Raw genomic sequence first — 14,078 nt, 5'->3', positions numbered from 1 at the left:
GCCCGCCACAACGCCTGGCCATTTTTTGGTTGCAGCCATCATTGTTGTTTGGCGGGCCCGGGCTGGGGATCCGAACCCGCCACCTTAGGTGTATGTGGCTGGCGCCTTAGCCGCTTGAGCCACAGGCGCCGAGCCAGCAATGGTCATTTTTTAAAATACAGACTTTCAGTCAGGTGTGGTGGCTCATCCCTGGATCCTAGCACTCTGGGAGGCTGAGATGGGTGGACTACCTGAGCATAGTCATTTGAGACCAGCCTGAGCAAGAGCTAGACCCCAAATCTACTAAAAATAAAAAAACTAGCCAGCATTGTGGCAGATGTCTAAAGTCCGAGCTACTCGGGAGGCTGAGGCAAGGGGATTGCTTAAGCTCAGAAGTTTGAGGTTGCTATGAGCTATGACCCAGGGCACTCTGCCCAGGATGAGAGAGTGAGATTCTGTCTCAAAAAAATAATAAAATAAAATACAGCCTTTCCATTTTCCATTAAAGCAAAAATTAGCCTTAAAGCCCACAAGGCCAGCATTTTTCCGTATGTGTCAGAGACCCTCCATGCATACCTACTGACTGACACACAGTACGAAAATTAATAATGAAGGAGTTTTTCTTGGTAAATAAGAGATAAGCCTAATAAAACTCCATTTAGGAGGAAACACCAAGAAATTAGTATAGATTGAAGGAGACCAAGGAAGCATGGAAACTAAATATATGTAGGAGGCCGTACTGGCTCCTGTAATGAAAAAATGACACTAGCAAAACAATTAATGAAATTTACAGAGCTGTGTAATGCCAATACTCACTTCTTAGTTTTGAGAACTATACCATGGTTTATGTCCAGCTAGGACTGTCAGGAGGCAAGTGAGGCTCCTAGGGGCACAGCTGGCACAGGCAGCCCCTTTTGGCAAGTGCAGGGTCAGCATCTGAGAGGGAGCTCCTCCCTCGGTTCTGTGCCACAGGCGCCTTGCGTGGTTCAGCCTAGTCACTGCCTTTACTATGTGAGATGTTAACAGAAGAGCAAGACAGCCACAGCTCTTCTACAAATTTAAAATTACTTAAAAATAAAAAAAGAAAAAAAAATAAAGTTACTTAAAAATAAAGTTTTAAAAAGCTCTATTTACCCAGGTTCAAGGTTGCTCACTCCTATAATCCTAGCACTTCGGGGTACCAAGAAAGAAGGATCACTTGACACTAGGAGTTCCAGACCAGCTTGGGCAATGTAATGAGACTAGGTCTCAACAAAAAAATTTTTAAAATGAGCTGAGAGTGGTGATGTGTGACTATAGTCCTAGGTACTTGGGAGGCTGAGCCAGGAGGATCCCTGAGCCTGGGAGTTGGAGGTTGTAGCAAGCTATATGATCACGCCACTGTGTTGTACCCTGGGGTTGAGGAGGGACCATACCTCAAAAATAAATAAATAAAAATAAAATTAAAAAATAGATAAAAGCTAAACATTTCATTCCCTTTAGCTTTTATCCTTAGGTTGTTACCTCCTGAATATATAAACTATAGAGTAATACAGTAATAATATTACTTTAGGGATATTTACTAAAAGAAAATTAGAAGCACATTCAAAGGACAACTAAGCCTGCGGCGAATTGTGCTGTATCAGCACAGTAATGGGAAGACCTAGACGAGGAGTCACACGATCTAGCAGTAAATCCTACTCCAGAGCCTATGACTTTTGACTTAAATACCCAGTGATCTATGAGATCTCATGTATCCTGAGTAGTCATAGGTCAAAGAAGGTAATAATAATTCCTGCCTTTCCTTCCTTCCTTAGTTATAAGTACGATCAAAGGTATGAAGTACTTGTTCATAAGCTGAAAACCATTGCACAGAGTTACTTATGCTATTTAAGTAAATTTGTGCTAATTGTTTTTATTGATTTTTAAGTATTACTCCAAATCAATTTCTTGTTAAGTCTCATTCAATGTCTGTTAAATATCTAGACTGTACCAATGGAAAAATACTGCTAGAAGTGTATGGCTTTCCAATGTTTAGAACCAACATTATCAAGATCCTCAGAAAATCCTGGTAATGAGGACCAGCTGGCAGGCAGAAATAATCTTCAGGAGAGATACTGTCCCCTAACACTGGTTTCTTGGTTTCTTTTCTACTATGCCTTTTCTGTGTAACATTTAATAAATGTTGGATGCATACGCATCTTTGGGAGAACAAAAACAGAAATAAACTCCATAAGTCTTACTTTTAACACTTGACAGCAGCACTGTAAAAATGTTTCTAGATCAATCACGTGCTCTACAACTTCAGAAGCTACAACAGCATCAAATGTTTCTGCAGTCTCTTCCACAATCTCTTCCAGGGAACAGGCTCTGTACTCTATCCTCTTATCCAGGACTGGATCGAATGATTTATGGCGCTGTGCTGTTTTAATGTTCTCATCCACAGGATCGATTCCAATAACTGAAGCCCCAAGCCTACCTAGAGGCTAATCGCATAGAAAACTGTTATTCTCAGGAAGAAAACAGAACATGTTAGCAATCAAAGTTTATCCAGGGCGGCGCCTGTGGATCAGCGGGTAGGGCACCGGCCCCATATACCAAAGGTGGCAGGTTTGAACCTGACCCTGGCCAGCTAAAACAGCAATGAGAATTGCAACAAAAAATAGCGAGGCATTGTGGCAGGTGCTGGTAGTCCCAGCTACTTGGGAGGCTAAGGCAAGAGAATCACTTAAGCCCAAGAATTGGAAGGCACAAGCCCACTTCTTAATTGTTTTTCCCCAGGTAAAATGGTAAGAAAGTTAAGTCACTTACTTCAGTTAACAATCCACCACCACAGCCAACATCGAGAATCTTCATCCCAGACAAAGGTTTTCCTGGCTGATGATTAGGAATTGTTTTCAAAAGATTGTCTCTTTTTTTAAAAAGCCAAAACATAAAAAAACACAAATGATTAATTTTATCAGTGAAAAATCTTAAAAGTATATCATTTTTGAAGAAATATTAACCCCCATTTTAAATGGATAATGGATTTTTGTATAAATACATCTTTTATTCCCAGCATTAAGTGACTTATATTTATAAAACATTTTATATTAAATTTATAAAACATTGTCAATAATCAAAAGCAGGAAGCTGAGTAAAACTCTGAAATAATCTAGTAGTAATTATGACTTAATTGCTTTAGCAATAATACAAGGAAAAAGAAATTTCTTTTTTTTTTTTTTTTTGAGACAGGAGCCTCAAGCTGTCCCCCTGGGTAGAGTGCCATGGCATCTCAGCTCACAGCAACCTCCCACTCCTGGGCTCAAGCGAGTCTCCTGCCTCAGCCTCCCAAGTATCTGGGACCACAGGCGCCCGCCACAACGCCTGGCTATTTTTTGGTTGCAGTCATCATTGTTGTTTGGCGGGCCCGGGCTGGATTTGAACCCGCCACCTTGGGTGTATGTGGCTGGTGCCTTAGCCACTTGAGCCACAGGTGCCGAGCCAGGAAAAAGAAATTTCAAAATAATCTAGTTTAGATTCAGTGAAGTTTATTTGCACATGACACATGATAGCCTACTGGCTATGTTATCAGCACTTGCTAGACCCACTCCACGTCAGCAGCAAATAGGTTATTTTACAGATGGAAGAAGGTGGGAGACATACATTTTCAGAATTTGTTTATATTCCCTTCTGAAGTGAATCCCTTTTAATCTCTGTTAGTAGTGTTTTCATGTATGAGCATGTACACAGGCACTTGAATCAAGTGAACTTAACTCTAAGACAATCATAGTAATGAAACCACCTGTATTAAAGTAATGTAAGGTCACAAGGCAAGAACTGTGGTGAAGTCAGATATCTCAGAAGTACAGACATAGCTAGAAGTTAACTAGCCATTGTTTCCCAGCTTGCATTCCTGTAACTGCGTACCGCTTAAGAGTCACCTCTCTTTGGTGCAAGATTTGTAACTTCCCTAGAAGCTTCTATGGATAATATTACTATAATAAAACCTAAGACTGGTCTTTGAGATATCTTCCAGACTCTGCATTCAGCGAAACCAACTGACACCAACCAGACCACGGCCATGCCAGAGAACTGACACAGCAGGTCTTGTGATCCTCTGTCCAGGAACTGTCTCAGCCAAGAAGACCCTTTGAGTTCATTCCCAGGCAATCAGCAGACCCAATTACCTCGTCTTTTGTGTGCCAAACTACCTTCAAAAACCTTAACACCCCAAATTCTCAAGGAGACAGATTTGAGAAATTTTGCCTAGTGCCCTGCTGTAACTTCTGCTGTCTTAGTATATTAGTTCTCTCCCGGGCAGCAGGCAAGGAATTTTGTTGGATAGTAACAGTAATACTTTACTACACACACAAACATCTGTACACATACATACAAACGAGCAGGCCTTGTCATCATTTCTACATGATTGAGGCCTGACTCACTTTACGGAGTTCTATCCAGGTCTTTCTTTTCCTTGCTCACAAAAGACTTCACACTTGGTCTCACAAAATGGAACTGTTTAAAGGCTTTTTCATATAGGCCTTCCGCCTATAATATATACCTAACAGTATCATAAACTAAACTTTTAAATTGGGCTATTTGTGAATTTTAGCTATACTTACATTAAAATAAATATTACATGTAATGAGAGTATCTTAGGATACCTCTTCTTACTATTAAAATTAATTTAACTTTAAGAATAACATGAATAGTGGTTAAACAAATCACTTTCGAAAGTTATGCAGAAAGGATCCATTTCCAGTGAAGTCTGATGCGTCATTCTTCAAACAGCACCCAAATGATTCCTTTGTAATACTGTAAATTAGATTATGTATTACGGCCTAACCACTGAGGGACAGGCACCAAGCCAAAATACAGAATTTTGAATCTAGGTGTAACCCAAGAGAAACATGCAGGCAAAAGAAAATGAATTCTCAAAAAGTTACATTTTATAAGACTTCAAGTTTCTGGAACGTTACCTAATAAATGGAACCCTCAAGTCATTCATAGAATGAAGAGGCGCATATACTCCTTGCTCATCCCACCACTTGTGAGCCAGGACCAGGAAGGTTTTTATCTCACTGCTGTCCACAGTGGTGTGTGAAGTACTGTACAGTCTCGTCCAAGGGTACCTAAGAGGTAAAAACAAAGAGACAAGCAAATATTGCTTTTTAAAAAATGGAACGTGGGGGCAGTACCTGTGGCTCAAGGAGTAGGGCACTGGCCCCATGTACCGGGTGTGGTGGGTTCAAACCTGGCCCCAGCCAAAACAAAAAAAAAACAACAAAAAACCAACAATGGAGCATGGGTTATATTACAGAGAAAGATATTCTTATTTACAATTTGTTAGAGTCTACATACATATATTACTCTATTGTGATGCTTTAAAACTTCTTATAATCACATTCCTTATGAATATGTATATATATATATATATATAAAAACAGTGAGACAAAACAAAACTAATTTGTTTTTAAAGTAAGTTTCAATTCAAAATGGAACTTTATAAAACGTGGCCTTCTGGGTTGCATCTACCAATAGTAATGACAGCTGCCAGTTAGTGAGCACTTAGTAAATGCCAGATATTGCTTAACACACGCTGACAGTCATGAGTTACCCGGTAAGATGGATAGATTCTGCAAAAATTGCCAGTTAATGATATGTTAAGAACTCTGCTTATATCATCTCACTTAATGCTTCTGAGAACTCTACAAGGAGGGTACTATTGTTATCCCCGCTCTATAGGTAAGGACACAGTGGCTCAGGATTTGAGCCCAGGTGTCTCCATCTCCTTCACTGCATTGCTACTACTGTACCCTAGTCCAGGCTTCCATTACCTCTTGCCTAAACTACTGTCCTAGCCTTCTAATTGGTCTGGCTGCTTTCTACCTCATCCCCTTCCAGTCTGTTCTCCATGACGCATCCAGAATGAAATTCTAAAATACAAGTATCTCCGTTTACTTTCCTACACAAAAAGCTTCCATGACCCAGTAACATTAGAAAAAATACAAAAATCCTTAGCATGACGAACAAAGCTCCAAATTATTCTGTCCCCAGTTTCCTCCCTCTCCAAACTCACTTCCCACTGCCCTTCTCGTCCTCCCAGCCCAGCCACACAGGCCTTCTTTCAGGTCTTTGAACTTGCCGTGCTTGTTCTTCTCCCAGGGACTTTATATATGTTGTGCCCTCTGTCGGAACATTCTTCCCACAAATACCTGATTGATTCCTTCTCACCTTTCAGACCTTAGCTTAAATGAATGTTAACGGGTGTTTTTTCGTTGTTTGTTTGTTTTGAGATGTGGTCTTGTTATGTCACCAGAGCTAAAGTGCAGAGGCATGATCATAACTCACAACAACCGCAAACTCCAGGGCTCAAGCAATACTCCCACCTCAGTCTCCAGAGAAGCTGGGACTATCGGTGCATGCCACCATGCCAGGCTAATTTATAAGTAATTTTTTTTGTAGAGATGGGATCTCATTATTGTCTAGGCTGGTCTCAAACTCCTGGACTCAAGTAATCCTCCCATTTCAGCCTCCCTAAGTGCTAAGATTACTAGAGATGTGAGCCGTTGCACCTAGCCAAGCTCAGTGTTATACAAGAATTATTCTCTGATCCTCAAAACTAGGTCATAGCCCCGTGTTTAAACCCTATACATTTATACTTCTTCACTTGGCTATGTGATTACTTGCTCATGTCTGTCTCCCTACCAGACCAGAAGCCCCATGAAGGCAAGCATGCACTGTCCTGCTTACCATTTTATTCCTAGCTACTAGTACAGTTCCTGGAACATAGTTGGTGCTCAGGAAACATTTGTCAAATAAATAATCTGAAGGAAAATGCCCAGAAAATTATATAATTTCCCTGAAAACAATTTTGTTTTTTGTTTTTTTTTGAGACAGGGTCTCACTATGTCAACCTTGGTAGAGTGCTGTGGCGTCACAGCTCACAGCAACCTCAAACTCTTAGGCTTAAGCCATTCTCTTGCCTCAGTCTTCCAAGTAGCTGGGACTACAGGCGTCCGCCAAAACACCCAGCTATTTTTTTGTTGCAGTTGTTTAGCTCGACCAGGCCAGGCTCGAACCTGTCAGTTTCAGCGTTTGTGGCTGACACCGTAACCACTGTGCTATGGGCACCCAGCCCTGAAGACAATTTTTAATCAAATAAGGAGACTAAGGGGTTAAACAGACACTACCCTGGCCAGGCATGGTGGCTCAGCCTGTGATCCTAGCACTCTAGGAAGCCCAGGGAGGATCACTTGAGCTCAGGAGTTTAAGACCAGCTTGACCTAGAGTGAGACCCTGTGTCTACTAAAAATGGAAAACATCAGCCAGGCATGGCCTAGGAGTTTGAGGTTGCAGTAAGCTACACTGATGCCGCTACAATGATGCCACTGCACTCTAGCTAGGGCAATAAATTAAGATTACAAAACAAACAAACAAAAAAACCAGAGTACACTGATTTCCATGTCATAGTACAGTGTAAAAAAATCCTCAAAGTTCTGTGCGGGCAAAAGATAATAAGGACATTAAGTTAGAAAGGGCAATGCCTTTCAAACTGTTACTATGTTATTTTTAGCTACACATGGAGAGTATGTTCTATATTCATTACTTTTTATTCTTTTAAAATTCAAATGTGATTCACCTTTAATATTATCTTAGGAATATTAGCCTTCTTTTCTATGCTTCATGCAAAGCTTCAGTAATTAAGGACTAATTTACTAAAGATAACAGTCAGTGGTTGCTCACTTGACTAAGACTGACTTCGTATACACTCACTCTCAAAGGAGATCTTTCACAAGAGTTAGAAGCATACACTTAGAGTTCAAGTCCTAATTAATTCTATGTAATATTTTTCACAAGATTAGAAATTAGTCTATAAAATACAAAAAGACATTAATTTGATTCAATCTTATTACAAAGGGTATATACTTACTACCTTATCATATTTACATTGTAGCTAAATCATTTATGATTTCAAGTACTGCATTATTTGTGTCTCATCATAGGGATATTCTGAGGAAGTAAAAACACTTCTCAAATAATATAGTCTTATATTAAAAAGAAAAGCTATCTCTGAATCTGGATGACAGCCATATACTGGTTGTATATTGTATTATTCTATCACCTTTTCTGTAGGCTTGAAATTTTCTGAATTTAATAAGTGTTAGAAATAACTTAGTTATGAATATTTAAATAAATAAAACCTACTTTAATCAAACCACATGAGCTATTACATACTAACTGGGCTTATTAAACATAATTAATGCTAAACTATTGCATATAATTATGTAAATCTTTGCCACAGTAATAAATGAAACTCACCTGCATTTTTTCATTCTATTCACATAGGAAAAGGTCATCCTACAGGATTTGAACCACATGGCTCTATATTCGTTGAAAACTCTTGGTTTAATTTGTAGAGTCCAACAGAGCAGATTCTTTGAATAAACTGGAAAAAAAATTAAATATCTAGAGAAAAGGATTGCACAGTAAGAAATTATATACTTGTACTTGAATAATTTTTACATAGACATCTATGTTAGATTGCAATTAATAAGCAAAAGGTTTTTCTTTTAAACTTAATTTTGGATTTAAAAATAAAGGTCTTACATTTTACCATCTAATTTGAACCGAGACATTTCCAAAATTATAATTAGCAAAAACAAGTAATGCATGAGTATAAACTTTCCATGCTATTAGTTTTTGTATCTATATTATGTTGCAAAAAATTTAAAAGAATGATATTCAATGTAAATCATTACCTTTTAAACTAGAATAGTATTAATTCTAAGACTGTCAAAACTAGTTTGAATTCTGTCGATGCCATGCTAACTATATGAAGTGGATTTTTACATATACTCAACATCCTTTGCAGGGAGAAAATGTGTATAAATACAATATCCTAAAAAAACATTCACCCGGTATGTAGTTCAAACTTACATAACTGCTTTCTGAACCAGTTGCTCTGCTGTAGAACGCTCAGTTATTTAACTAACATTTAGGCAGAGCAGACTTTAGAGTAAAGAAAGGTACGAGAAACAAAGAGGGACATTATATCATGATAAAGGAACAATCCACTAAGAAGACAAAGCAATCCTAAATGTGTATGCACCAAACAATGGAATTTCAAAACACATGAAGGAAAATAATAATAATAATGATAAACACAACAAAAAGATTAAAAAAAAACAAAAGAAAAGAAAATATAGGAAAAAAATTAAAGGAATTGAAAGGAGAAATGAACAAATGAATAACTGAAAATGAACAAATGAAAATCAGCAAGGACAAAAAAAGAACTGAACACCATCATCAACCAATAACATCCACTTAAAATGTATAAAACATTCCACCTAACCAACAACAGAATATATATTCTTTCAAGCATGCATAGATCATATCCTGGGACATAAAACTAATCTTGACCGTCATTTTCTTCCTTGTCTCTCTTATTAACTTAGCTCCTTTAAAAAGTTTTGGGGGGATCAGTGCCCATAGCACCGTGGTTACAGTGCTAGCCACATACACTGAAGATGGCAGGTTTGAACCCAGGCCAGGCCAGCTAACCAACAATGACAGCTACAACAAAAAATAGCCGGGTGTTGTGGTGGGCACCTGTCATCCCAGCTATGTGGGAGGCTGAGGCAACAGAATTGCTTAAGCCTAAGAGTTTGGGGTTGCTGTGAACTGTGATGCCATGGCATTCTACCAAGGGTGACATAGTGAGACTGTCTCAAAAAAAAAAAGTTTTGGGGGTGGGGGCAGAGCAAGATGGCAGACCAGAAGGATCATTCAGCTGAGCTTTCTTTTTTTTTTCTGAGACAGAGCCTCAAGCTGTCGCCCTGGGTAGAGTGCCCTGGTATCACAACTCACAGCAACCTCCAATTCCTGGGCTCAAGCGAGTCTCCTGCCTCAGCCTCCCAAGTAGCTGCGACCACAGGCGCCTGCCACAATGCCTGGCTATTTTTTGGTTGCAGCCATCATTGTTGTTTTGGTAGGCCCGGGCTGGATTCGAACCCGCCACCTTAGGTGTATGTGGCTGGCGCCTTAGCCACTTGAGCCATAGGTGCTGAGCCAAGCTGAGCTTTCATAGAATGACTGGGGAAAAAGAGAGAATCCAGCCATACCTGGTGTGGGGACCTTACCCAGAGTCATGGCTCAGGGAGCACAGTGAGGAGGCGGTGAACTGGATACAGCATATGATCCTGAGCAGTAGAAATCTGATGAATTATGCAAGTGATTGAGACCCCTTGGGATTGGCTGGCTGCTCACAGAGGTCCTGGACAGGAAGGAGCCTTTCTGGAGTTTTTAGTTGTTGGGAGAAGCTATGCATTAAGTGGAAAACTTGGAAGAGTGGGTGGATACTTGAATAGTATACAGTAACCAGGTTTGAATGCCAGTTGGAGAGGACTTTGGTGGCTGGTGAGGCTGCCATACTAAGAAGTTCTGGGTGGCCAGGGGTTTGCCATTGTGGGAGGGTTGGGGCCTAAAGCACAGCCATCCTAATTCTGCCTGCCAGGATCAGAACTCCACTCTTGGGACAGGCTGAGGGACTCCTGCACCCCATGGGAACTGGAAAGTCTTCCAGGGACACTGTGAGACTTGCCCCTGAAGGATTCTTGTGAGCTTTAAGATCCTGACCTGTAGCTCTGTGCCCATAGCTCAGTGGTTAGGAAGCTAGCCATATACACCAGGGCTGGCAGGTTCATTGCTAAACAATGACAACTACAATAAAAAAATAGCCGGGCATTGTGGCAGGCACCTGTGGTCCCAGCTACTTGGGAGGCTGAAGCAAGAGAATCACTTGAGCCCAAGATTTTGAGGTTGCTGTGAACTCTAAAGCCACAGGGCAACATAATGAGACTCTATCTCAAAATAAATAAATAAATAAATAAATAAATCCCAACCCAACAAGTCTGAATGCTGCAGAAACAATTAGGCAATCACTGAAGGCAACTAAGTTTGGACTAAGGACCACAGAGGTTGCTGGCTGTGCTGTCTCCTAAAAAAACCACAGTGCTATCTGGTGGTCCAGCAACATACTGCAACATATTGTCATCAAAACCAAGGACTTTTGTTTGAAACAAAGGAGGCAGTGAGAAGGAGAAAGGAGGACAAGGAGGCAAACAAGAAGAAAGAACACATGAGGAGGAACCAATAGAAAAATTTGGGTAACATGAGAAACCAGAACAGAGGAACTCTCCCAAGGGACCATGAGGCAGCTACTGCAAAAGGCTCCACCTACAAAGAATTAATGGACTTGACAAAAGGGAATTTAAAATATGGATGATTGGCTTGGCACCTGTAGCTCAGTGGTTAGGGCACTGACCACATATACTAAGGCTGGTGGGTTTAAACCTGGCCCAAGCCTACTAAACAACAATGACAACTGCAGCAAAAAATAGCAGAGCATTGTGGCAGGCACCTGTAATCCCAGCTACTTGGGAGGCTGAAGCAAGAGAATTGCTTAAGCCCAAGAGTTTGAGGTTGCTGTAAGCTGTGATGCCATGACACTCTAAGGAGGGCAACATAGTGAGACTCTGTCTCAAAAAAATGTATATGGATGATAAAGACAATAAAAGGAGAATGGACAAGAAAATGGAAAGATAGAACCAAAAGCCAGACAAGAGATACGTAGAATATAGAAGGATATGGAGGACTTTAAGGAAATGAAGGAACGATCAGGGAATGTAAAGATACAGTAGAAAGTATCAAAAAAGATTAGATCATGGAGAATAAAGAACCTCAGAGATAGAGGATAAAGTTTTCAAGTTACCTCAAGTAGTTACAGAGGCAGAAAAGAAGAGAGAGAAAGCAGAACAAGCACTTAGAGAACTACAAGACTCCATGAAACATTCAAACATATGAATAATTGGGATTCCTGAAGGGGACGAAGATTGTCCCAAAGGAATGGAAGTCCTACTAGAGAATATCATAAATGAAACCTCCCCAAGTTTTACTAAATATTCCTAAATGTATTTACTAAATACACTCCTTTCAGATTGATATTGAACCCCAGGTCATCTCAACTCAAACAGAGTCACTCCAAGATACCTTGTAATGAACCTGTCCAAAGTCAAGATGAAAGAAAAAATTCTGCAAGCAGCCAGGAGTAAGTGCCAACTGACCTACAGAGGCAGAGCCATTAGGATGACAGTAGACTTTTCAACTGAAACCTTCCAAGCCAGAAGAGTGTGGTCATCTACCTTTAACATTCTTAAACAAAACAATTTTTAGCCCATAATTCTGTATTCTGCTAAACTAAACTTCAAAACTGATAGAGAAATCAAATCTTTTTGTGGATATACAAGCACTGACGAAATTCGCTACAAGACCAGCTCTAAGGAAATATTTAGACCTATTCTCAACACTGACCACCACAATGGACCACCAGCAAAGTAAACACCCAGAAGCTAAAGGTCAAAATTTAACTTCCACAATGACACAATGGATAAAACTACACAATGGACTTTCACAAATAAGATGACTAGAACTCCAGCACACTTATCAATTCTCTCAATAAATGTCAATGGATTGAATTCACCACTGAAGGGGCAGAAGCTGGCTGATTTGATAAAAAAGCACAAGCCATCCCTATGCTGTCTCTAGAAGACATACCTAGCCTTGAAGGATAAATGGAGCCTAAGGGTTAAGGGATGAAAAACAGTATTTCAAGCAAATGGAAATCAAAACAAAGGAGGGGTTGTAATCTTATTTTCAGACACAAGTGGATTTAAAGCTACTAAAGTTAAGAAAGATAAAGATGGATACTTTATACTGGTCAAAGGAACAATACAACAAGAAGACATTTCAATTTTAAATACTTATGCACCCAGCTTAAATGCTCCCAGATCTATGAAACTGACCTTGATGGGTCCAAGCAAAATGATATGCTATAACACCATAATAGTTGGGGACTTTAACAACCCTCTGACAAACTGGACAGATCCTCTAAACAGAAACAAAACAAAGATAAAGGACTTAAACATGACCCTAGAACAAATGGGATTAACAGACATAAACAGACACACCATCCCAAAGCTAAGGAATATAAATTTTTCTCATTAGCCCATGGAATGCACTCCAAAATTGACCACATGTTAAGGTACAAATTAAACCTCAGCAAAATTAAAAGAATAGAAATTATACCTGTATACTCTGAGACCAGAAGGCAATAAAGATGGAACTCAACTATAACAAAACATTCACCCCTACTTAAGACTTAGAAATTAAACAACCTTATACTGAATGATAGTTGGGTTCAGGAAGAGATAAAAGAGGAAATTGTTACATTCTTCTGACCTAACAACAATGAAGACACAAGTCATCAAAACTGTGGGATAAGACAAAAGCAGTTGTAAGAGGGAAATTGATTGCATTAGATGCTTACATTTGAAAACCAGAGAGCACATCGGCAACCTCATGAATGAGATTATGGAATTGGAAAAAGAAAAACAACTCAATCCCAAACCCAGCATAAGAAAAGAAATAACCAAAATTCAATCTGAGATTAATGAAATTGAAAACAAAAGAATCTTGAAGAAAAGTAACAGAACAAAAAGTTGGTTTTTTGAAAAAAACCAATAAACCTTTAGCCAGATTAACTAGAAACAGAAAAGTAAAATATCTAATAACCTCAATCAGAAATAATAAGGGGAAAATAACAACAGATGCCACAGAGATATAAGAGATTATCTCTGAGGACTATAAGAAACTCTATGCCCAGGAATTTGACATTGTGGAGAAAATGGATCAATACCTGGAATCACACCCTTTCCCTAGACTTAATCAAGAAGAAATACATTTCTTGGACAGACAGAGTTCAGGAACTGAGATTGAAGAAACAATAAAAAACCTCCCAAGAACAACAACAGAAAGCCCTGGTCCAGATGGCTTCATACCAAAATTCTATCAAACCTTCAAAGAAGAGCTTATACTCATACTACAGAAATTATTTTGAAAAACTGAGAAGGAAGAAATCTTCCCCAACATGTTCTATGAAGTAAACATCACCCTGATACCAAAACCAGGAAAAGATCCAACTAAAAAGGAGATTTCAGACCAATTTCACCAGTGAATATAGATGAAAAAATTCTCAATAAAATCCTAGCCAATAGATTACAGCTACACTTAAAAAAAAA

The 14,078-nt window shown here is 39.3% G+C and overlaps 1 protein-coding gene across 1 annotated transcript in view; it reads right to left on the bottom strand.

Moving 5' to 3' along the window:
- The window catches only part of COQ3 (coenzyme Q3, methyltransferase), a gene marked incomplete at its 5' end in the record, with an annotated part of 43,399 nt that overhangs the window by 3,345 nt on the left and 25,976 nt on the right, over positions 1-14,078 (bottom strand). The window contains 4 exons of the mRNA XM_012810386.2: positions 2,202-2,444; positions 2,770-2,869; positions 4,920-5,072; positions 8,263-8,389. Of these exons, the coding sequence (XP_012665840.2) occupies positions 2,202-2,444; positions 2,770-2,869; positions 4,920-5,072; positions 8,263-8,389 (623 nt within the window). The remainder of the gene's footprint in view (positions 1-2,201; positions 2,445-2,769; positions 2,870-4,919; positions 5,073-8,262; positions 8,390-14,078) is intronic.

Source organism: Otolemur garnettii, unplaced genomic scaffold, assembly GCF_000181295.1.
Source record: "Otolemur garnettii isolate 467f Iridium unplaced genomic scaffold, OtoGar3 scaffold00132, whole genome shotgun sequence".
Taxonomy (NCBI): domain Eukaryota; kingdom Metazoa; phylum Chordata; class Mammalia; order Primates; family Galagidae; genus Otolemur; species Otolemur garnettii.
Note: the sequence above shows the minus strand (reverse complement) of the source record. Positions and strands in the feature narration are given on the sequence as shown.